General features: G+C 41.5%; 1 protein-coding gene across 3 annotated transcripts in view; it reads right to left on the reverse strand.

The window, feature by feature from the left end:
- Nucleotides 1–5920: 5920 nt before the first annotated feature.
- LOC306814918 (coiled-coil domain-containing protein 171-like) overlaps nucleotides 5921–24519 on the reverse strand; it is an 84513-nt gene continuing 65914 nt past the window's right edge. For 2 of the 3 annotated variants that reach the window (XM_079331433.1, XM_079331434.1), the window contains exons 3-4: nucleotides 9735–9909; nucleotides 5921–6293 (exon numbers count right to left, since the gene is read on the reverse strand). In XM_079331433.1, the coding sequence (XP_079187559.1) occupies nucleotides 6121–6293; nucleotides 9735–9909 (348 nt within the window). In that variant the 3' untranslated portion in view covers nucleotides 5921–6120. Of the gene's footprint in view, nucleotides 6294–7851; nucleotides 7956–9734; nucleotides 9910–24519 lie in introns of those variants that run through there. The other variant, XM_079331435.1, reaches the window with a different exon arrangement.

A 24519-nucleotide genomic window follows, 5' to 3' on the forward strand; every position in this document is an offset into this window, starting at 1 on the left:
ATTCAGAATAAAGGTCCTAGACACCCCCAAGCCTGTTGTGAGATTCCCTTCCTTGTCACCCAGGGAATACTGCTCTACGTTCATTTCTGACTTGGCCACTCTTGCTCAAAGATGCAAAGTCCCTCCTGTGGGTGTTCTGGTGTGGTTTGAAATTGGGAAAGTTCTCTTCCCTTTATTATTTACCCCAACCTACAGTGCCCTTGGAACACTGCCCTTTGGCCTGGTTTTGTCCAGCTGTGTATTTCTTCATGAGGAAGAAATGCAATTGCAATTCCAGCCAAAAGGTAATGAAGAGCAGGACAGCAAAAACATCCTGTGGCTTCTGCAAATGAGCTACGTAAAAAATTTAAAACATATAAAGCTTTACTCACCCTCATCTGAGGCATTGCTTGGGCCATTTCCCCATTTTGTCGCTCTAAAATGCATTTTGGAGTGTGATGTGTCCTTTCAAAATTGCTTAACTTGTGAGTGAGTAGAGAATTCCAAAAATTTCCATCTCCAGTTATTTCATAGTATCATGGAACTGGATATCTGATAGATACAATCTGATTGAACAGGAAGGGGGAAAGAGAGTATATGAGGCTGTCTCAAAGTCATTCACAGCAGGAATGCCAGTGTCAGTGTATGTCAGTGTATTTTCATGGTGCTGTCAAACTGAGTAAAATGCACTGGAAGTCAGAGGAATATTTGTTGTTGTGTATTCACAAGACTTCGGTAGCTTAAATTTGGCAGGTGGCTGATAGAGTGAAACCTCATATTAGAACCAAATGGGCTTTAATATTGCATCTATCTGTGACAAAGCAACATCTCCATGTTCCTTGGTTTTCCTCTTAAACTGAGATTTCTAACACAACTTTAGTAGCAGCCAATAATTCCAGCCTTGAGGGCTTTCTAAAAAAGTGCATTTTCATGTGTAAGTTACAAGCCCATGTGAAAGCTTAAAGAAAATAGACCAGATGCTGATTTCATTTACACTGGATTAGATCTTGAAAGGCTTCAGTGCTTCTACAGTTCATTTTCCACACTGGAACCGCAGCAGATTTTTGACTAGTCTGTTTCTCCTAAAAGGAAACCATACACCAGGATTTTTAGGGTAAATGGCATTGCTCCTGACATGTTTGTCACTTCAGACTACAAACAAATCCTATCTTTAAAAAAGCCAATGAGCAATAAAAGCAAATGTTTTCAGAGAGCAGGATGTTGGCCATTCTTTAGAGCTAAACACATGAGTAAAATATAAAACTGACAATGGATGTTTATAGAAACATAATTTATGGCAACAATGCAAAAGGAAATAACAGAGATACTCTCTTCCACCTAGGTCTGCTGTCATTCTGGATTCATACTGCTTTCTTCACATCTTGCTCCATCTGTTGTTTTGTGTCTATAAACACTTCTCAAAAGCTTTCACTTTGTCTACACAGGTGCCTAAATTTAGGTCTGTCAAAAAGCTTTATAGAGCAAATAGCTCAGAGGTAAGACACCTCCAAGGGCTAACAAGCACAAATATATCATCTCTCCCTCTGGAAGCTCCTCAGTTGAAGTTTCACTGGGTTTATCCCAGATTATCTCAGTCCTGATGCCCCACTTTCTTAAATTTAAATATCTCCAGTGGTTTGCACCTGACTCTTTGGCGTTCAATTACGTTTCCTGCAAATTTTTTCTTCTGAAATGTCAAGAAAGCTTCACTCTCAGATTGTCTGCAGTTTTGCTGACAGGCTGGAAGCTAACTTCCTTTAATGTATAGAATAAGCTGCACATATTTTTTTAAGAAGGACCAATCTTGGTATTACTGTGTTTCAAGGCTGCAATAAACAGCTCAGACTCGGTATGTATTCCTGAGGCCTCAGGTCCAATGGCAAGAACCAAAGCCTCCTTTCATTACTGGCTAAATTCCCACTGGGTTCATTCTTAATTGAGACCACACTTACATCGACTGACAGGAAGTATCTCAGAGAAATGAACGCAAAATTCTGCTCCTGTATCTCCAGAGTGAGATATAAGTATGGGAATGTATTTGCATATCTGTTCCCCTTCCTGCAGAGATGGGTGGGTCACACTGCAAACAGTGCTGAAACACAAGCCTGCTTACACTGTTGGTAAGCACTGGAGTTACAGAAAAATATAATGTGCAACTATTTCATAAGCATTTCTCCAGCAGATAAGTATCTATTTATGCATATGTATATTTTCCCCTGTAAAGTACAGATAATAGTCAGCATAAGATGGCATTCAGGGATGTCACAAGACAGCTGCACATGCCAGAAAAAAAGTAGCAAGTACAAAAGCGAGGGTGCTCCAAGTGATGACAATTTGTGACCCAGAGCCAGTGCACACCAGGACAGATGAAAACAACTTGTTCCAAAGCTGCTGTTGGGGATGTGACGTGTTTATCCATTTGGCGCACCAGGGGCTGTGTCTTCTAGCAGTGACAGCTGCTGCAGGTGTGCAGCTCTTGCCAAGCTTGTCCGGCCTGGACAGCGTTCCCATTCTGCGGAGCTGGCGGGTGGTGCCGCGATCACAGCGCGCTGGTGGCGCTGACGTGTCACCCGCCTGCGCTGCTGGCACAGCCACAGAAAGGGGCACCGCGGCTTTGCAGCTATTGACCCACCGTTCACCCAGCCCACAGCATTTTGTATGGCGTGTTTATGTAGCTTAGGGAGTAAAACAGGAAACGCTGTGAGCAAACTCATCCGAAAATTCCATGGAGTAAAGTAATATTTCCAGCAGGATGCCAGAGTCTGGTGTTCCTGCAGAATTTCTTCTCCAGCTTTCCAGTCTCTCATGCCGTTAAACATCCTTTTGTTTTACATGGCGCTTCTGGTGGTAATGGCACAGAGGCTTTCAGTAGAACTGCTTTCTTTTGCTGACCATCTTGATATTACTGATAGGAAGAAATCATAATTTCTCTAGTTTGCAAATAGCTTGCAGAATTTGTCAGGCATGTGAGGATCACTCAAAAAAAGATTGTGGCACTTGGTAATGCCACTCCAGCTACAGGAGCTAAAGGTTTCTGTACAGGAAAACTTCATAGAAAATATATCCCTGTTGTGAAAAGATGATTATCCGTTGCTAAACTTCATAGATTTCTTGACTACAATCACTTCAGCTTTCTGAATTTGCCTGCCATTCTGGAAGACTTGCTTATTACACTGTGATACTTATTGTTGTTTTATAATGAGGTATCCCAGCACTGGAAACCAGACAGATTTTTTTTGCAAGCTGCCAGCTAAGCAAGTTTTCAACCTAATACACAATAAATTGAATAAAAACTACAATGATTTAAAAAGCTGGGACTCCAGCAGAACTATTGATTTCTTTCATGAGGAAAAATACACCTGGAAATAGAGCCATAACTTAATATATGTAAGATAAATTAACTAATTTAGGTAAAATAAATAGGCTTTGAAAAGGAAGTTATTAAATTACATATATGTATACATTAGAGAAGGGAGCAGAATACAATTCTTTGGATGCTTCTCTGAATACTTTTCCAGAAATGTCCTAATATAGAGCTTTAGACTCCAAAGTATAATCTTGTCAAGTAATTATATCCACATATGAATTGTTGGAGATTCCAACTTGGTTTTTGGAGGTATCAGTAGCTCCTAACAAAACAAATACCTGATATTCAGAGCTTTATTAGAACAGAGTTGAATCTACACAGCACAGAACATTTTAAAGTTCATGTTCAGCTTTGTTATAAAGCAAGGAAACCCTAAAGTGTGCACAGTCTTGTATTCTTGTCCCTAAGTTTTTATACCTCTCTTGTCCCCTCAGCTTGCCTTTAACACTCCTTCCTCAAACTCATTAATAAACTCATGATTTCTAGACACAAACTTGATATTCTAATAAACTTATACTCATTTCAGTGGCTGTGAATAAGCAGATTATTTTTTCCAAAGTAGTACAAAGGACATACTTGAGACCCTTGTAGTCCCAACGTGTGTGGTTTCCTCACACTGGGAGGCCTCTCTCTAACCTGAGTCCTCTGATTGCTGCAGCAAAACAATTTATGGCAGACAGAAGACACTGACACTTCCAGGGACATGGCTTTCTCCAGTGCCAGCTATTAGAGGGAGTCAGAACAAAAATTCTGTTAATCACAGCTCCATTGGAACATTCTCTTCCTTTTCACTGTGTGAATAAGCTCTACATTCACTTCTGAATTGTCAGTTGTTTCTAAGTATGAGAAGTTGTCTTTTATGATTTTTTTTATATGGTTTGGGATTGGATAATTCTCCTTCATTCACAAACTCCAGACCAAACTGCCTTTGGAATATGGCCCACTGGGCAGCTTTTGCCTGGCCATGGTACTTGTAGATAAGAAAGCAAAGGCAATGGGGTTTGCAGCCAAAACCCACTAAAGTGTGGGAAAGCCAAAACATCCTGTGGAGATAAAGGACTCCAGCTGCTACTAGAAATCAATAGAGCTCCTGCCAAATGATTATGTATTAGCAAGTGCAGTCTGTTTGCCTGGATGAGAGTCTTGCTCAACTAAAAAAGCAGAAAGATCAGCAAGGCTGCTGCCATAGAGACGTATGAAACAACTTTGAGAGACAGAGACTAAAAGGGCTTTGGGAATTTTTTTTTTTTAAGAGTGAGGAAAACTACCCAAATGCAATAAATAATAGTTTAAAATTGTTTTGGTATATGAATAATTAGAAACAGAGAAATGTGAAAATATGAATGCACATTTTCATAAGAATATGAAATTACAGGCAAAAATATACACTGAACTACAATACAAAGGTAGGTGAAGCTGTACTTTAATTAGCTCTTTTTACATTTCTAGAGCTTTTTCTTTCTGAAGAGAAGCTGGGATATTCTTTAAGAAAACTTTCACAGCCAAGAGTGCGATAACTACATTTCCTGAGTACTTCTGGTGTTGGATTAGATATGCTGGCTGACAGATCTGAATGGAGGCAAAGAAAGGGATCTGCGTGGTCTGTTCCTGAAGGATGTGTTGACTGGAGCAGGAGAATGAACTGGAGTACCAACTGGAGCTCTAAGCCTTTCCCAGGCGGAACTGGACATGGTAAAAGGACTTAATGACCTAAGACGGGAGGAATCATCCAGCCATGAGATGGTTTCGATTCCGGTTGGGCTGACCTGGACATACATGCTCGTTGTTGGTTGTTGTACACAGTAAGTTCTGCCATTCCTGTCTCTGGGGGTGGAGATTCTAATCATGTTAGGTTGGTGATACACCCAAAGAGAGTCCTGTAAGTCAGAGTCGCTTCTTGTGTAGTACATCCGATCAGCGGTTCGGTTGGCTAGAGGTTGCAGTGGCCCGAAATGTCGGCTGTAACTTCGGTCAAAGCCACTTTTTGACCCGCTGGTAAAATCTTCACCTCTCCCACCTGGGGTAAAAACTTCATCACTAATCTCTCTCGGAGGGGTAAAAACTTCATCACCAAGCTCTCTCGGAGGGGTGAAAACTTCATCACTAATTGGTCTCGCAGGGGTAAAAACTTCATCACTAAGCTCTGTCCAGCTTGCTGGAACTGAAAAACAAGAAAGTACAAGAGAGTATCTACATTTGCTGTTAAATACCTCTCACAGTGGTATTTATGTGAAGTACTTGTAACTGTTTGCTTCTTGTCCTAGGTGCTTATTTGAAGCAAACAGCAACTGATTATAGACATTAATCTTTCTTTGATGAAGGACAATAACACAAGCATTCTGCCCTAGGAAGTGTTGGAAAACAACAGCACTTTATTTGAAGTGCTACAAATATTTACACACATCTTTTACTTCTCATCATTATAGCTGCTAGGGTGTATTTTTTTAATCCAGTGAACAAACTAATTTAACAGTCGCCCTGACAAAAATTTTCATGCCTGTGTTAGCTTTCACCACCTCCCTTCTTCTCCAAAAAATGTCTCAGAACATTTCTGTTAGCAGAAATTTTATTAGTGCATTACCTTTGCAAATAGTTATTGTTGTTGCTTGCCTAGAGCAACTGTGCAGCATGAAGGGAGATGCTGGCTATGAACCCACATCTAAGTGACTAAAACTGCCTGAAAAGCAGACTTACCATCAGGACGAAGAGGAGTGTTGACTCCTCGGGGTATGAAGTAACTTGGAAGAGATTCTGCCGGAGAAAGTAAATGAAATTCAGAGAATGTAAATATTAAAAGAAAGGAAATGCAAAGAACTGAAATAGTTATGGTTGGAAGGGAAGGCTATGTTGGTTCCAGACACAGTGTAGGTTCTGTAGGATGCCATACCAGAGGCTGTGTCAGTTCCAGACACAATGTAGGTTCCGTGTCTAGGCTGTCCCCAGTGTACTGGAATAAAAAAAAGAATAAAAACCAAATCAAGACAGAATCTACATTTACTGTTAAATACCTCTCACAAAGGCACATATGTGAAAAACTTATAACTGGTTGCTTCTCGTCTTAAGTGCTTGTTTGAAACACATGGTGCCTGATTATAGGTATTAATCTTTCTCAGATAAAGGACATTAGCACAAGTATCCTGCCTTAGAAGTGTTGGAAAACAAAAGCACTTTATTTGAAGAGCTACAAATATTTACGCACATCTTTTACTCCTCATCATTGTAACTGCTAACAAAGTAATTTAACTGTCACCCTGACAAAACTTTTCATCCCTGTGTTAGCTTTCACCACCTCCTTTCTCCTCTGAAACAAGTCTCAGAACGTTTCTGATAGTACTTACTTTATTATTCCATGATCTTTGCACTTAACTCCTGTTGTTATTTGCCTACAGAAGCTGTGCAGCATGAAGGGAGATGCTGCCTAGGAACCCATATCCAAGTGACTCTAACTGCTTGAAAAGGACACTTACCACGAGGAGCAGGACTACAAGGTGTACTCATTCCTTGGGGTACAAATGGATTCCAAAAGGATGCTGTTCAGAGAAAGTAAATTTGAAAAACAACAAAGTGCACAGAAATTAAAACCAATTGGATTTGTCGGAGAAAGTAAATTTACTTCAGTGGAAGAAAATGCTTCAAACTATGGAATTGCACAGAACTGACATAGTTATGGTTGGAAGGGAAGGCTGTGTTGGTTCCAGACACAGTATAGGTTTCTAGGGTGACACACTGTTGGGGGTTGAGTGTTTTTCTGTTACTGTGTCAGGTGAAAGAATTTTTTCCCATTATCATGCCAATGGAGCTGGCCGGGTTACACCCAGGGTCCCTGATGGGTCCAGACAAAGGGGTGGGTGGGGACGGCCCTGGAGGGGCCTCTGAGGCTTCCGGGAGGGCACTCGCGTTTCTGGCGAGCTGGGAGGAGGATGCCCGGGATCTTCAGCCACGCGGCCGAGCACAGCAGAGCCAGACCCTCTGCGATCACCTGCCCTGCATCTGCCCCGTTCCAGCCTCCTGCCTCTGCGGACACAGCTGATCACCCGGACACACACGGTGAGCGAGGAGCCGCCGCTCCAGCCCGTTTCCGCCCGGGACCGGCGTGGCCGCTGCTGCCCCTCCCCCCTCCCTCCTGCCTCCGTTTCCCGCTTGCCTTTTGGCAGATCCGGGCTCTGGACTAAGCACAGAGACAGCGTGCTTGCATCTAAAGGGACTGACACCGAGTTACCTATTTCGTTCTGTTAGCAATTTTAACTGTTATTGTTTTCTGTTTGTATAGTTAGATATATTAGTAAAAGAGCTGTTATTCCCACCCCCCTTATCTCTGCCTCAGAGTCCTTGATTCAAACAATCATAATACTTGGGGGAGGGGAGTGGAACCAAAGTCTCTATTCCAAAGGGAAACTTCTGCCCTTACTGGCAGACACCTGTCCTTTCAAACCAGGACACACACCAGAGGTTAACTCCATTCCAGACCCAGTGTTGGTTCCATGGTGCAGTTCCTCAATGCTTAGGTCACCTTCTGCTACCATTTTTGGGAAATATGGACTATAGCTCTGGCCAAACTAACCTTCTGATCCATATGTAAAAGTTTGCTGTCTAGGATCACTCCTGCGTGCTGGAATAAAATAGAAGAATAAAAAAATAAATCAATAGAGAAATTACATCTGCTGTTAAATCCCTCTCACATGACTCATGACTGTATGGTTCTTGTCTTAAGTGCTTATTTGAAACACAGGGCACCTGATTTCAGATATTAATCTTTGGTAGGCAAAGGGCATTACAACAAGTATCCTGCCCTTGGAGATGGTGGAAAACAACAGCACTTTATTTGAAGTGCTACAAATATTTTTTGTGCTACAAAGTGCTACAAAGATGTTTTACCCCTTATCATTAGTGTTGCTAGGGTGTGTTTTTAAACAAATTTATTCTCCCTTTCACTCTAATTAGGGAACACATGCCATGTTAGCCACTGAAGGGAGTCCTTTACGTTTCACCATCAATTGAAATCAACACTTCATACTCTTCAAATATTAGTCAGGCATAATGTTACAGGCCACATTTTAATTAAATCACTGTAATATTCAAATATGTTACAACAGTCTGACAAGTTAAAAGTTCCCATAGCTAGAATACTGAGTAACAAACAATTCTTGCATAGAAAAGGCACTTTCTTTGCCAAATAGCAAGTGTGGGGTTGAACGACTGTGTTTCTGAGCATCTTGTCCTAAGTTACTTAATGGGATTTAGAATATAAGTTTTGTATTGGTATTATTTTAAACTGTGTGATTTATACTGTTTGGTTACAGGTATGACTTGTGTAAGGAAAGCCACATGATAAGGAGAGCATTTCTACCAGGAGACCTGCATTCCTTAGCTATGCAATAATGTTGGCAAGTGACAGCCAGTTGATTAAAATCAGGTAAGAAGATTTTTGTAACTTGTGTGTTCTCCAAATGAGTGAAAGTGCAGATTTCCTATTATTAAAAAATAAATAAATAAATAAATGGGCAGTATAAGGTGCACTTGCAAGTTTCAGAGTCTCCTTCCATCCTTGTAAGGTTACAATCTCCAGGAGTGCTCCAGTCTTTTCAGTGAACAGCAAAGTTTTACAACTACGCCTCCTCTACTAAATGTAAAGAGTATTATACTTACATAGATAATAATAAATGCATCACCCCAGCTTTAAAGTGTGAGAAATCTCTCACAGCTTGAAAAGGACTAAGAAAATTTGAATTTCTGAATGCAGAACTAGTAGGGGGGGAAAAAAGTCTAGGTAAACCCCTTCCTTTCCACATACTGAATACACAATACACATGTAATATATATACATATACATATACACATATAATACACTAAATGCATAATACAAATTATATGTATAAAAAGAAAAGCAAAGATGACATGAAGAGGCCAGATAAAAACAGTTAAAACTAGAAATACGTTAAAAGATAAGAGAAAAAAGTAGTACAATAAGAACTCCTGAGGGGAAAGAAAGTTTTTGGAAAAGGTAAACAAATAAGCAGAACTAGATTTGATTTGTTTTCCCCCCTGAAATGAAAAAGGAAGAACTGCTGGACATAGTGATAAGCAGGATGTAGAGAGGGACCCCTTAATTCCAATTCTGTACACACTGAAGGAAGGAGTAACAGCAGGTACGGAGCAAGGGCAAAATGAGGCATTGATAGGTCTTGCAGATTATATTTAATTCATGTGAGGCAGCAAGGGCTCTGTAAACTCTTAGGAGCTTACAAAAGCAGATGAGTAAGACATGGGAAAGTTAAAGGCTTCAAAAAAAGGGTAGAAGCCATAAAACTTTGTGCAATCTCTGCTTGTTTGAATGACATGGGACTGATGTAGCCTCTGGTCCATGTGTTTCCGTCTTTTTTAAACTTACCTTGCAGTTCCCGAAGTTTGGCTTTTGCATCACATATCTCGTTCTCTGCAGAATACATCCGCACCTGAGCATCTTTTCTAGCAAAGGACATTTTACTCTCCAGAACTCCACGAAGAGCCTCTCCTCTCTCGAGTTCTAACATTAATTTCATTAAATCTTCTTCATAGTGAGACATCTAGAAAAAAAATATTTCAGAAATTGCATTCACAGCTGTCGTAGTGTCATGTCTGAATTTGAAATACAATCTTGAAACTTAGAATTTTGGATGCTTTTTTGAAAATGCAAACTGATCCTCTTCTTATATCATTTTCATGTACCTTAAACATACCCTTCTCTCAAAGATACTTCTGCCTTAAGACAACAAAAGTTACAGTTGAATTCTACAGTCAATTTTCTGATAACTTATTTAACAACTAGAAAAACAGTCATGTTGGGATTCTAGATTATCAGACACCTAGTAACTAATTATGGAAACACAAACTTCCATCCAATGATGTTCAGCAGCCAAGCAGAATGCTATTAAACACTACAAACAAAACAGAGAATACACTTCAAAAAAGGTTCTGATCCGGTGTACGAAAGATAGTCTAGTCACTGCTGCTAGAAATTACCACATTCAAGCCATTTGAATGCAAGAAGGTGGATAGTCAAATATGCATTTCTTCAGAACATCTACAAAGCAGCAGTATCCTTATTAATAGGAGCACCATTAATGGGAAATTATTTAACCCCATTAAAAAGATTCTGCCTGATGCTCTTGTGGCAAACTAGTACCTAAATGAAGTAGCACTAAGAAAATATTTTGTTGAAATTTTCTTTAGTTTTATTTATGATCACTGCTGCAAGTAAGAATTCTGCTCTTAGCAGTTTGTTAGGGGCAGCTGCTGTGGGTGCTCATTCATCTGTTTTAGATTAAATGCAGCCAATAAACCAAGTTTGTTATTCCATATCTATTTTTTAGAGATTCCTGCTTCTTACACAATGATTTGTTCTTGTTGTGCTCCTGTTGCTCCATCAATGGTGGGATGATTCTCTAAAATGGATCCCTGGAATTACCAGGATTAAAACACTCAATCCAACAAACCATGTCTTACATTGAGAATTCCAAGACTGGGTGCAAAATATTCCTCTGCATGACTCTGCTGTTGTGTAGTGCTCAAGTTTCTTACACACACCTTCAACTATCAGCAATGACACTAAAAGTTATATCAGTTCCTACAGACAGGCATGAGAGATCTGTACAGTGCTGCTGCTTTGTTATTTTGCAACTAGTGACGGTGATTTTGATTCTCTCGATGAGAGGAACCAATTGCATTTAAGGAAATAAATTACATTTATTTCAAGGGTAAAAGCAATCAAGTAAGCAAGAAAGCAAACAAAAAAAGTCCTTACATCTTCACTGTCTTGACTGGTGAATTCCAAGTATTTTGAGTCAAGTGCCTGGACATTCCTTCTCAAATCTTCAATTTGATTTGCTCCATCAATGGTGGGATGATTCTCTAAAATGGATCCCTGGAAGTACCAGGATTAAAACATTCAATCCAACAAACCATGTCTTACATTGAGAATTCCAAGGCTGGGTGCAAAATATTCCTCTGCATGACTCTGCTGTTGTGTAGTGCTCAAGTTTCTTACACACACCTTCAACTATCAGCAATGACACTAAAAGTTATATCAGTTCCTACAGACAGGCATGAGAGATCTGTACAGTGCTGCTGCTTTGTTATTTTCCAACTAGTGACGGTGATTTTGATTCTCTCGATGAGAGGAACCAATTGCATTTAAGGAAATAAATTACATTTATTTCAAGGGTAAAAGCAATCAAGTAAGCAAGAAAGCAAACAAAAAAAGTCCTTACATCTTCACTGTCTTGACTGGTGAATTCCAAGTATTTTGCCTCAAGTGCCTGCACATTCCTATTCAAATCTTCAATGAGATCCCTTTCGGATTGATTTCTGCCCTGAGGAGATCCTTGCATATCAGTGCCCGATCTGAAAAATGTGTTTTCCTTTAAAATGAGTATTCCTTTAAAAATTCAAAGGCACTTTACTTCAATTACCCAAGCATGGGCCCCGAGATTTAAACATTCACATAAATAATATTACTTTTGTGCCATTTGCATCTGCTATTGCTCTTTGAAGAAAGGACTATACAGAATTGCTTCTTTTGCAAGGTATGAAAGATATGACAGCAGGAACTTGAAAGAGAAATACACTTTGCATTAAAAAAACTGATTTCAGCATAATGTGCTCATTATCCTTTTCTGTATTTGTTTTCAATAATGAACTTCCATAATTTTTGATCATTAACTTCCAGGAGGCTTAAAAACAGCATTCCGATAATGCAAGTTAAAAGAACTGGCAAGCTCTTTGTCTCCATGGTAAGTCTCATTTTTTTAACATGAGTTACCATCTCAAAACCATCTCAGTTATGAAACAAATTCATAGATGTAGAAAAAACCTCCCTTTTGCATACTTTGTCTTCAGAGATACACACATTCAAACTACAGACATGCAACTGATTACAAACACAAGACAAATTAAAGGTTTGCTTCCTCCAATTACTCTGTTCTATCTTAATTTCCACAACTATTTCAGCTATAACAAAATCTACTTGGAAATGAGCAGCATCAGCCTTCAAGCACCCCAAACAGCAATAAAAGAGTCAAAACCAAGTTTCTGTATATTAAGTGAGAAATCCAAATATCAAATATACAAATTTGTATATATATACACATACATAAATATGTACAGATACACATAAACATATACACATAGATGAATGTATGCATATTAAAAACACATTTATTAACTAGTGAAATATCTTTAAGTGAAATTATTTTAATTTCAAACTGGACAACTTTGAAGTTATTTCAGTACTTGAAAATCAGTGTTCATATTAGTTGATATATGTTGGTTTTCATAATATTTTAAGTATGTAAGAAAGACTGCAGTAACTGTTTCCTCCACACAAAACTGCAAGAGTTTGTGGGCAATAAATGTGAAATACACTGATAAAAGAAATATGAATTAAGCACTAAATTGGTATCATATAATACAGAAATGTAAATACTAAAGAACCGTACCTTTGTCAACATCAAGTATTTTTTACAGAAATGATATTGTACTGCCATTTAATAAATAGATCCTTCTAAATAAAAAAATTACCACTTTTCTTCTACATTTATGTATAGGCACAATAAACATTTTTCATTACCAAAATGACAGGTTTGCTCATGTTTTTTTTTTCTTTGACTGGCTAAAAAGACACAAATGCCATCAAGGAGGGGATTGGTAACTTACAAGTCTTGACTTTAAAGACATTACTACTATTAAAAGATAAAATTTCAGGTTTTTAGCTGCAAAATTATATGGCACCACAGGAATTAGCAAATTAAGGATGCTATGGAAATGAAAAATTAAAATTAGAGCACTAAAACAGAGATTATTATATAATGTACTGAAAAAAAAAACATTAGACATCTTTTTGAAGTAGCATTTTATGAACAACTTCTGAACTCATAATGTAGTCGGTGGAAACTTAAAAACATATATCAGAAAACCCTATTTTTTTGCATATAGAATTTTAAAAGAACCAAGCTAACAAAAATAAATAAATGAAGGGGAAAAAAACCCAACTAACTAGTGACAGAATGGCTGAACTATTATTATGTTAACGACTTCATTTTGCTTATCTACCTAAACATTTTCAAATACTATAGAAACTAGCCTTAAGAATTTTTGTTTCTGTGATACTTTCTTTAATTATCACAGCATGGCCAATAAAAGCAGTACCTTATGAAGGCTTCCTACTTCCACCTGGAGATTTTTACTTTCATCTTCATGTAACAACTAGAAGTGCTACAACCATAAAGCTCTCTGAAGATTCAAAGAAAACACCCCACAAAAGTGTGGAAAGTTTCAAAGCATGAACAATTTAATGTCTCTCAAATTTCAGAGAATGTTTTCAAATTCTATTTTCATGTACTACTAGTTCATCAACCCTTGGTTTTGAGCTAAAACATGTTTTTTACCCACACTGTTTCTATCTAAGACATCGTTTTTAGCAGGACTTTAAGAATCTTCAAGGAAGCATATGAGCAGGTGAAGGAGATCTTGATTTCTACACTGCAGAAGAGATTTTGTAGTTCAAAACTCAAATTCTCAGTGTTCACAAGTCTGATGGTAACACTCAACATTGTCACAAATCCACCTTTACACTGCCTTCGTTTCCACAGCTGGCAGAAAATGTAGAGTAATTTTGCAAGAGAGAGAAATGTTCTTTCACCTAGCAGTGTCATTTTGCTAAATTTCTGCAGCTGAAGGAGCAGACTGCAGTCTGATTTTCTAGCCAAAGTCCGTATTTGTGCAATTTGGCTGTTCCTATGGAACTGGCAGTTTTGTACAGACTAAAGAGAGACAAATAGTTTGTGACAAAGATCAAACTCCTATTAAGTTATAAAACACAGGGGTCATGGTAAGACTCAAAGCCAAGCTCTACCACCTTCAATTAATGTGGAAACCTCCTGTGCCTCCTGGGCAGTATTCCTATGTGCTGGCAGAAACTCTCTCTGCCTCCTGATGGCTCTATGACAGCTTGCATGTATACAGCATATCTGGTTCCCTCCTGAATTGCATCATTTCAGGCATCTAGAAAATAAAGAAGCCACAAAAGCAGGAAACAATCTGCTAGACATAAAAATCCAGAACTGCACCTCACCGATTAGCTTCCCCACAAGTGATGTTGATTGAAGTCTGTGAAGTCATGGTGGTGAATATACAGCTTATGAAGTCTATAAACTGTGGGGAATTAAGAACATAGTCAACCATATATTCTTTGACTTGATGAGCATCAAAGATTAGTCTCTTCCATATCATAAAATCATTACGGCCTCTAGCACAGATAGGCTTTACTTTATTTGTCAACCCTCTAAAATATTAAACTTTTAACCACTCTTGAACAATTACACAGTGTCACTGCCACGTCACTTGAGCAATTACCACAACTGCAATTTGATGGGAGCTTTATAAAACAGAATTGTACTTGCCAGTCCTCCAAGCCTGAATATTGTAGAGAAATAAATACATATATATAGAGAGGAGACTATTCACTGTCAGAGTTTTCAGAACACCAATAATTTTGTTATTTTATGTTATGTTTGTGTAGATTGAGCTACATTCTCCTAAGTGATTGCAAACTCTGCTTCTCTTCAAACCACTTCTAAGGGAGATAAATGATAGTACTATGATTTTTTAAGTAGCTCAAATACACCATGTTACCTGTCTAATAGAACACTTGCTGTGTTAAAGGCTGCTAAGGCTGTCAGAAATTGCACAGCAGTTTTGCATTGATGTAGCCTTGAGAACTAAGAAATTAGTCTTTTTGTAACACTAGTCTCCTTATTTTTGCAAGTTACACCAAACTCTCATTAGCTTACTACCACACATAGGCATAAATTTAAAAAGCATGCTATTTCATCCAGAAAAAAAATTCCAGTGCCATGGAACGGCTTATGGCAGTTCCATAATTAAACAAAACAGCAAAGAAAGTTTTTGCTGGGGGAATTGTGTCTGATGTGTCATAAAAAACTTGTATCAGTTTCTTCTTGCAAGCTTCTGAATATATGCTGAATACTTCAGAGCAGACCACTGATTTAGAATAGATATGAGGAAGAAACTCTCCTCATTGAGGGTGGTGAGGCCCTGGCATAGGTTGTTCAGGAGCGGCTGCGGCTGTCCCATCCCTGCAAGTGTCCAAGATCAGGCTGGACACGGCTGGGAGCAGCAACCTGGGCGAGCAGAGCCCATGGCAGGGGCTGGAACGAAGACATTTGAAGGTGCCACGACATGTGAAGGTGACAGACACCACCCAAGAATAAAGGCAAACGCGATCTTAAAAAGTCGAAGCGCAGCTAAGTGAAAGCAGGCAAAGCCTGGAGCATCAACAAACGGGCAGCGGAAGCGCAGAACTCACCGGACAGTCTGCCGGCGGTGCCTGGAGCGGTGGCGATGCTGCTCCTCCTCCAGCATGACGAGCTGCGACGCTCGCAGGGCAGCGGCTCCCGGCACCGCAGCGACTGCAGGGCTGGGACCAGCTGCGACAAACGCGGAGCCACAGCCGGGAACTCCACGGTTGCCACGGACGCGCACGGTGATGCCACAATGCCCGAACCGGGCGGGCTCTGCCGGGGCTCCCGCTGCTCTCCCCGCCCTCCCGGACGTGTTTTAAGGCTTAAGGGCTCCCCAAGGGAAAATAAAAGTGCAGGACACTGAAAGCACCGACTGACACCAAAGCCACACCGAGATGTGCGAATCCTCAGGACAGCGCACTCTTGGGCCAGAGAGAGGAACGAACAGCATGGAAAGTTTCGAATGTCTGTGCACAGAATTCAAAGCAGGCGCTCTCTGGACCAAAGGAGCTCATTTCCCTCCATGAGGAGAGAGTCAGGGTTATGAAAGGTTCTCGTAAAACCTCTTGAACGCAGATATTTTGAGCCCCGATGTGAGCGTGTATGTCAAACAACAAGTGAATAAACGCCACCCTACAGGATCCTGGAAAAGCACTTGCTTCTTCCCTGAGCACTGCTGTACTTTCTGTAGCTCTGTTTTTCAAGTTCCTGTTAAATTCTCTGTCTGCACACCCAGCATGCAGATGATTTAACTCTTTGCTGGCATCAGCCACTGTATCCTGAGCTTCTTTCAGGTTTTGTCTTACAGCCCACCTCCATCAGGATACTTGGGATATATCCTTAAGACTGAAGGTTTTAATTGCAACAGATAAAAACTCCATAACATTTCAGACTGTCTGGGATAAGTCTCAAAATTTCATTTCTCATATGTGATTTGATGGCTGTAAGTGGCTTTCAGCTGCGGTTTTGCTAATTCTGTCTCATGTACTTATTTAAAATATATTGTGCCAAATGAAAGAAGGGGGGATGGAGGGTATGTTGTGTGTTGTTTCACTTTTTCATTATTATTTCGGAGTGATTTTAAAACAAATAAAATAATAAAGTAGAGAGCAAGACAACAACTAACTCCATGGACAAATCACAGAAAAGTGAGGCTGAAGTTTGGATATCTGAAATAAAGATTGAGTTAGGAAATGCAGACCTTCCCACAATTGTCTTCTCTGTCCTTCTGTGAGGAGAAGTTCTCAGGGCTAGTCCATGGCCAGATGTTCTCTATGTGTCTTCTTTTAGAGTTTCATGTAAGACTTAGCTTTGATCTGCTGCTTCACTGGGCACACACCCTACTCCCTTTTTCCTGCATGAAGACAAGCAGCCCTAATGCACCCAGCTGTCCCAGCCCAACAAAATATCACTGGGATGCTGGCACTCGCCTGAAGCTCTGCACTGCTACCCTGAGGCAGGGCACGCTCTACCCCTTCTCACAGTTCATTTCTAAAGACCACTCTAGTACTGACTGAGGCTTATTGTTTATTTAAAGGAGACAACAGTGGCAGTGGCAGTCAAGAGCTTCTGTCTGGGGCTTTGACCTTTCATACTTCTGTCCCTCTGTCACCTGCTTTGGGCAGCAGCGTGAACATTAAATGTACTTGGAGCTCTGCTCCATTTCTGAGGCATAGCACAAGAAGAAATAAAGTTCATGCAACAAAGTGGGCATGTTTGCTAGATGCATTTTTTGGTATATTTTTCCTTCTGCAGACTTTGATTAGTTTGTTTTAAATTACATTATAATAATATAATATAATATAATATAATATAATATAATATAATATAATATAATATAATATAATATAATGTAATGTAATGTAATGTAATGTAATGTAATGTAATGTAATGTAATGTAATGTAATATAATATATAATATAATAGTAAATAGTGCGTTTGAGGTTTCATCCCCATTTTGCTTTCACTATATTGTAGCTTCCCCTCAAAACACTTTACCTACCAAATCTGTAAACAAATCAGACAAAATATTGGACAGAATCCAGTAACAATGTAGACAATTGCCTGACTACTCTGAACAGATATTTAATATGGTGACTATTTCATATCCACATTGTTGTATGAACTGTACACAGCGGCTGAGGCAGAGGTGCTAAATGCTACACAAGAAGCTCAGGGAAATTCCCAAGGAAAGTCCTCAAAATGTTGCATTTGTTTATTTTAATAAAGAGACTCTATGAAAAGTAAATATGACTTTGCATCTTCTTTATAAAGATTCAGCCATAACAATCACAAATAAAAGTACAGTGGCTTAGTAGAACTCCTCATGATTAAGCCTAAACCACAGTTTTACGGTAAGCACAGGAAATACTGATGTCCCCAAGTGAACTGGGAAAATTATTTTCATGGACCAGCTGATGATTTCCAGGCATGACAGTTATAATGAGACCAGAAGGTTTGTTTTCCCTATCATAACCTTTACACAAGGAAAGAAATTCAGCAGAAGCTTGAGGCCCAACCTCTCAAACACATTGTGGCATTTTGCAATTCACGTGAAATTGGATGAACAAACAGACCAACTAGATTGATGGCAAATTTCATTTTGCATGTTACAAATATTTGAACCTCATCAAAATAATATAACACAGAATATTAATACAGATCCTGTGAGTGCTGAATAAGAGAGAATCAAATTTGCCCAAATTCTAATATGGCTAGTTATATTTTGCATATGTAAAACTTATTTTCACCTAAATTACAAAGAGCTATTTTTACTCACTTCTTGTACCCAGATGGTTGTGTAAGATTGCTAGTATTACTGTAGCAGTGTTTTGCATCCTAACCCCAATGCAAAGATGCATTTCAGCCCACTGTTAAATAATCTTTTAGTTAGCCATGAACTCACCTGTCCACGCAGTAAACTGATTTTCCACCGGTTTTTGAATTCAGCTAAAAGCCTTCAGTAATTTGAAGCATGCCAAGTAAAGCAAAGCAAAATTATTACATTGGAATTTACGTCACTTATTCTTCCAAAAGGAGAGCATTACCTTTCCCAGTGGCTACACACATTGGGATCTTCCAGATTCAAAGACACAGCTCTGACACTCCAGTGGTATAGGAGTATGACACGGAAGCCAAGAAAGGAGTTGAAATAAGAACGATCTTTTCACAGAGATGACTGTGAATGAAAAAAAACCAAACCAAAACAAAACAGTAACTTTAATGATACCATACAGAATATAAAGTAGCTAATAATGTTGAGCCATCTGTAGTCATCCTAAGGCAAGGAGCACTTCAAGGAACACACTCTGCTTGCCCAGCAGCAGCAATATTATGCCCATTTTGGAAGAAGAACCCAAATGGAGGAGTTTCACACGAGGTCAGCTGGTGGACAAAGTGCGTCTCCGAGGTCCTGCTGTCCCCTCCAGCTGCAGCCCCAGGCTGGGTGTGCTCAGCCAGGCTCTGCCCACTCTGACAGCCAGAGCTGAGGTTTGGAATAAAGGCTGGTATTTGCTCAAGAGCACAAGAGCAGAGAGGCTCAGCTGTGACACAGCACCAGGATCCCTGCACGTTCCTCATGTTCAGGAAGGGTTTGTGCCTCCCCATGCTCCCCATGGCCAACACAGCCTCTCATATCACCCTGCACAGCCACTGCTCTTTAAACTTGAATCCCCAAAATTTAATTCCCCCTCCTCAACTGGCTGTACAGTTGCCAAACAGAATAAACATTCATTAGAAAAAGCTTTTGTAGTAACATGAAGGTCTAAGAAGATTATCCTAACGCTTTTACTAAGCACATCATTTTCATCTGCATGCTAAAACATGATCCTTACACAGGCAAAATATCAATTAAAGATCAGACAGCTTGAATGGCTTAATTAGCATGAATGCTGACACAGTCAATAACGATATTCCAGTAAAGAAAATCCTGCCCCAGAATGCTTCTCCTAGTCTTCTGACAGATGGCTTTAAATGATACACACTCTTTTCACAAGGTAAAAAAACCAAAAAAAACCAAAAAAAAACCCCAGCAAGAATACAAACAAAAAACAAAGAACCAAAAAAAACCCCAACATTTGGAATATCAAGACACAGACCTTTCTCACAGATGAAGGAATATTACAGTTATTTCTACGTTTATGCTCTGCTGACTGGAGCATAAGAAGTCAGTTCTAATTACTGACAAACAAAATCTGTTAGTATCAAAAATCAAGATCAATGTCCTGGCAAAGAGTCTGTAATGTAACTACTACACACTGAAATCTGATTCCACTGCCGTCATTCATCAAGGAAGACACTACTTAACAGGACTAAGGATGCTAGAACTTGACTGTCATTTCACTACACCATTCCTGCCCATACCTAAAGAAACACTATTTCCCTACACTGTGTTACATTAATTTTTTTTTTTTTTAATCGGATCGCATCCATCTTACATTACTACCCACATTAACTTTGGGGTTTTTAAACCAACATATCATGGGGTAGACTAAAACTGTGGCACATACACAAAGAATTTGGTTTTTACCTTCCTCAAAAGCCACTTGCTCCCCAAATAAGAAGTGAAAATGCCTAGACAAGAAAAGGGAGGTAGAGAAATCATGCAAAACTCCTGCCAAGTAATCTGAACATCAATTCAAGGGATCCTTACCAGCTGCAGTGAAAAGCCCACTCCAAACTCTGCTAGATGTTAAACCCTTGGTTACAAACCCTTGTGCTCACATCAAAACAGGTCATTTAGCACTGGAACCCCTGGACAGGTCCTCCAGGTGCCCACTCCCACCCCACCAGTGATGGCATAAAATGAAGGCATTAGCTATCTGAGTTTTAAGTAGACATCTAAATGATGAAATTTATATACAAATAAGAGGCTAAGGCCTTTGTCCCCCTAATGCAAGGGCAGTACAGTTTCTGTCTGTGGGGGTTCAGACCTGGCATGCACAGCCCTTCCCCTGGGGAACTGTGCCACCTCTGGATCCATTTTACCACCTGATACACCAAAAAGGGGAACTCTATTTCCAGGGAAATGAAGTAGACACAGCCAGTTGACTTCACACAGGTCACTGAGCTGCCTGCAGTTTTGAGGGGTTTTTTTGCCAGATATGGACTATAACCAGAGAGCAAGAGCACAAAGTTCACAGCCAGTCCTGTGAACTGCTCTTTTCTGTCAGAGACTTGTAGCACTCCAGACTTAAAATCACACACTAAAGAACCTAGACAAAGCTATGGCACTTCCATAGCACATTAGCACTCAATACTAAAGTGATGCCACTGATTCACCTCTTGTGGGAGCACCACACACTTGATTGTATGACAAGGCCACATGGCTGGCTATGTAAGAAAAATTAAACAAAGGCTTTTACCCATATATTGATGCTATGCAGATGCATGAGTTACACAGGTAAACAAGTAGAGACTTGGTCCTCAAATTGCAATTTGTCCAGCTTATTAGAAATCTGGAGCACACCTGCCCAGCTGGTCTTTCTGATTTGAGATGGGAAATCAAAGCAGCCACGCTAACACTATTTCATTTGCAGGGCCACTAAGTAGCAACCAGTACAGTTATTTGGCTACCCAGCCTGGTGTTTTCCTAAATTCTGTCTCCAGTTCAGATAGGTGCACACCCACTCCTTCCACTTCCAGAACTCACATACCTAATTATATGTGCTTTCCTCCAAGTATTGTGCTATTGGGCACAAATATCATTAAGGGATGTTGACAAAGTAACTGGAGCCAGTTTTCAGTCTCAGTCTCACATCAGGCATACTGCTCAATCAAAGAATCCAAGACTTTTCAGCAAAGGTCTGCAGCTTACCTGCTGGGAAACAAATGCTACTCTCCAGAATTGTCTTTTTGAGGTTTCTGTCTTTGTTTCCTCCAAGATGCCAGATAAAACCTATTTTTCCTATATAGAGTAATTATATTAATCAGCTTTCTAAAACACTGCTGCCAAAGCTTAGTTACCAACTTGATAAAATCAGCTATGAAGCATCTTCTATACTGCCAACACGTTCCAAGGGAGGTTTTAAATTCACTCTGTAGTAAGAAGTTGGTACTTTGGAAAAACTTCAGAGCTGTATGTGATTCTAGGAAATGCATGTTCCCTTTGACTGCATTTCAGTACTCAATGACTGGCAGCAACATTTAAGTATTAATAAGGTTACCAAAAACTCCCCCTTTCCAGCTCATTTGAGGAAAAGCGGCTGCATAGTTTTCCTAATTCATTTGTGCTTACATTTCCAGTTTGAACCTACTCCTTGACTGAAGGACAAACCAGGAAATGTTTATGCTACTATTACTGTTGCCAAAAGAGTATCTGTACAGGATTTGTACACAACTGAGAATTTCTCTAGTCAGCTGCTGCTGAGGGACATATGCTGGAATGAAAATAAGATATTACTCAGATTTACGTTTTCATGTGCAGCTCATGCTATTTACATCTATACACAAGCATCCCTCGATTCCAGTGTGTACACTCGCTCCAGTTTCTGCTCACGACTTCCGTGAAAATGAAGGAAAAAGCCTTCTGTGAAAATAAAGGACAACCTTTAAAAACCGAGCAGTGTGCTCTGAGGAGTACCTGAAGCGACTCGTCCAGGCTCGCAGGAGCGCTCCCGCATCCCGAACACGGGACACACACGCCTGGATGCTCTGCAAAGGCGGAGGCACCGCGGGCAGCCCCGCATCCCACCCGCTCCCCGAAGGATGCTCTGCCCAGGGCAAACCCCGCTCCGGGAGCGACGCCGTCTCGCCTTCCCTTCCTCCCCGAGGCTGCCGCGCCCGGCACCTGCGGGACGGGACGGGACGGGTCCGCTCAGTGCCCACCTGTCCCGCGGGCACCTCCCCGTCCGACCGAGCCCCGGAGCCGCCGCCGGCGGCACTTGAGCGAGGGGCGGCGTGAGCGGCGGGGCCGGCGGGGATCAGCCCCTCGTCCGCCTGGCCCGGACCGCCCCCGGCCAGAGCCGCAGACATTTTGAAGCACTTACCGCTCTCCCCGGCGCCAGCCTCGCTCAGGCGCGGCACCGGGCCGGCCGTGTGTTCCCTCAGTGCCCGAACCGCCGTCCTCCGCTCGCTCCCTGGCGAAGTGCGAGCTACTATGGACCTCAGAGGTCATTTTATTCGGCCCAGTGAAAGTTAGGTACCTGCCCAGCAGGTGGTCGAGGAGTGAAATCGTCTTTTCAAACGACTAAATGCTGAGGTCCCGCCATGAGGGGCTGATCCTCAGCCCCGTCAGGAGCAGATTTACAGAGAAACAAACGTCATGTTCTCCTCTCCAGAGCTGCTACGGAAAGGAAAACCACAGTGACTTTTGCACTTAAATATATTCTAGTACATTTAAGATGCTTATCCGCTAGAAGTGTCGTCTCTTTTTATTTTCATTTTTTCCTTGTTCGAACACGCTGTCGCTGGTTTCTGCGGTCGCTGCTTGGCTCGGTCTTTGCCAGGGGCGGGCCCGTCTTCGGGCCGGGACGGGGAGGAACGTTCCAGCACCTTCTCAGAGAAGCCACATTTGTGCTGCTAAAGCCCGGCCGTGGCACCCCATACAGCTTTTCCCCATGCCCCTGAGGTGTGGGGGTGCTGAGGGTGCTGTCCCCGGGCAGGCACTGGGGGGTTGCTGTGTGCCGAGCGTGCCCCAGCCCGGGCTGTGGGGGTGCCGAGTGCCCGCACCTGTGGCTGCTGCCGGAGGCTCTGTGGCTGCTGCCGGAGGCTCTGTGGGTGTCCGGTGTGTGGGTGGCAGCTGCCCGGAGCGGCACGGGGCAGCGAGAGGAGAAGCAGCGGCGCTGCCGCCTGAGGAGGCGCAGGCGGGAATCAGAGATGGCCCCTGAGCTCCAGGCGGGCCTGCACAAGGGGGCCCCGGCAGCGGGAGCTCAGTGCCCATGGCGGGAGCTCACACGGTGCGGGGGTGCCTGAGGGGAGCTGGGGCTGTCCGTAGCTGGTGCTGGCGCTGAGGTGCTGGATGGTGCTGCTTCCTGGTGCATCAGTGAGCTGAGGCTGCAGCAGGTCTCGGGAGCTTGTCCCGGACACAGTAAGCTGATGTGGTGCCGACGGAGATCATGGCAGCTACACTAAAGAGATGTGGGGACAGCAAGTGGCCAGAGGGGCTGCTTGGGTTTGGAAGGCTGTGGGGTGTTGGCACTGAAGTCCTGCATTGCAGGGACACGGGGGTGTTGGGGAAGGTGTCCTGAAGCAGGTTGTGTGTCTCCCAGCTGGTGGTGTAAAGGGACTGGGGGTCCCCAAGATTTCTTGCAGGTTGGGGAGCTGTTCTCAGGACAGGTGTCACTGGGGACCGTCAGTCCCAGTGCAACCTGGTGAGCCCAAAGGCCCTGAGATGGAGACCTGGCCACGGAGCCCCCATTTGGAGATCAAGTGGCGACTGCTGCATCCCCAAGAAGTGACAGCAGCTGGTGCCAGAGCTCGTGTGTCACCTCAGGTGGAAGGGGATGTGTCCTTGTGGGGCCCTGGATGGGCAGTCATAGTTGAGATGCAGAGTAGCAGAAACTGAAATGCAGCTGGAGATGGAGGCTGGATGTACATAAGAGAGACTCAAGGGAGCCAAAAATTCAGTGCAAGCATCGTGTGAATGTAGGTCTAACAGGGAATGGAGTATTTTCTTAGACATATCTTCAAATATTAGCAATGACAGTGGAAGTGTTACTAGTTCCTATGGACAGGCATGAGAGGTCTGTACAGGGCCACTTCTTCGTTACTTTCCAACTAGTGACTGATTTTGATTTACCTCATGAGAGGATTATTTCAATCAAATAAATTGTATTTAAGGAAACAAAATGCATTTATTCCAAGGGTAAAATAAAGCACAAAAAGAAACAAAAATGTTCTTATGTCTCAGCTGCGCTGATTGGTTAATTCCAAATTTTT

The sequence above is a fragment of the Erithacus rubecula genome, assembly GCF_903797595.1.
Source record: "Erithacus rubecula genome assembly, contig: SUPER_Z_unloc_3, whole genome shotgun sequence".
Lineage (NCBI taxonomy): Eukaryota > Metazoa > Chordata > Aves > Passeriformes > Muscicapidae > Erithacus > Erithacus rubecula.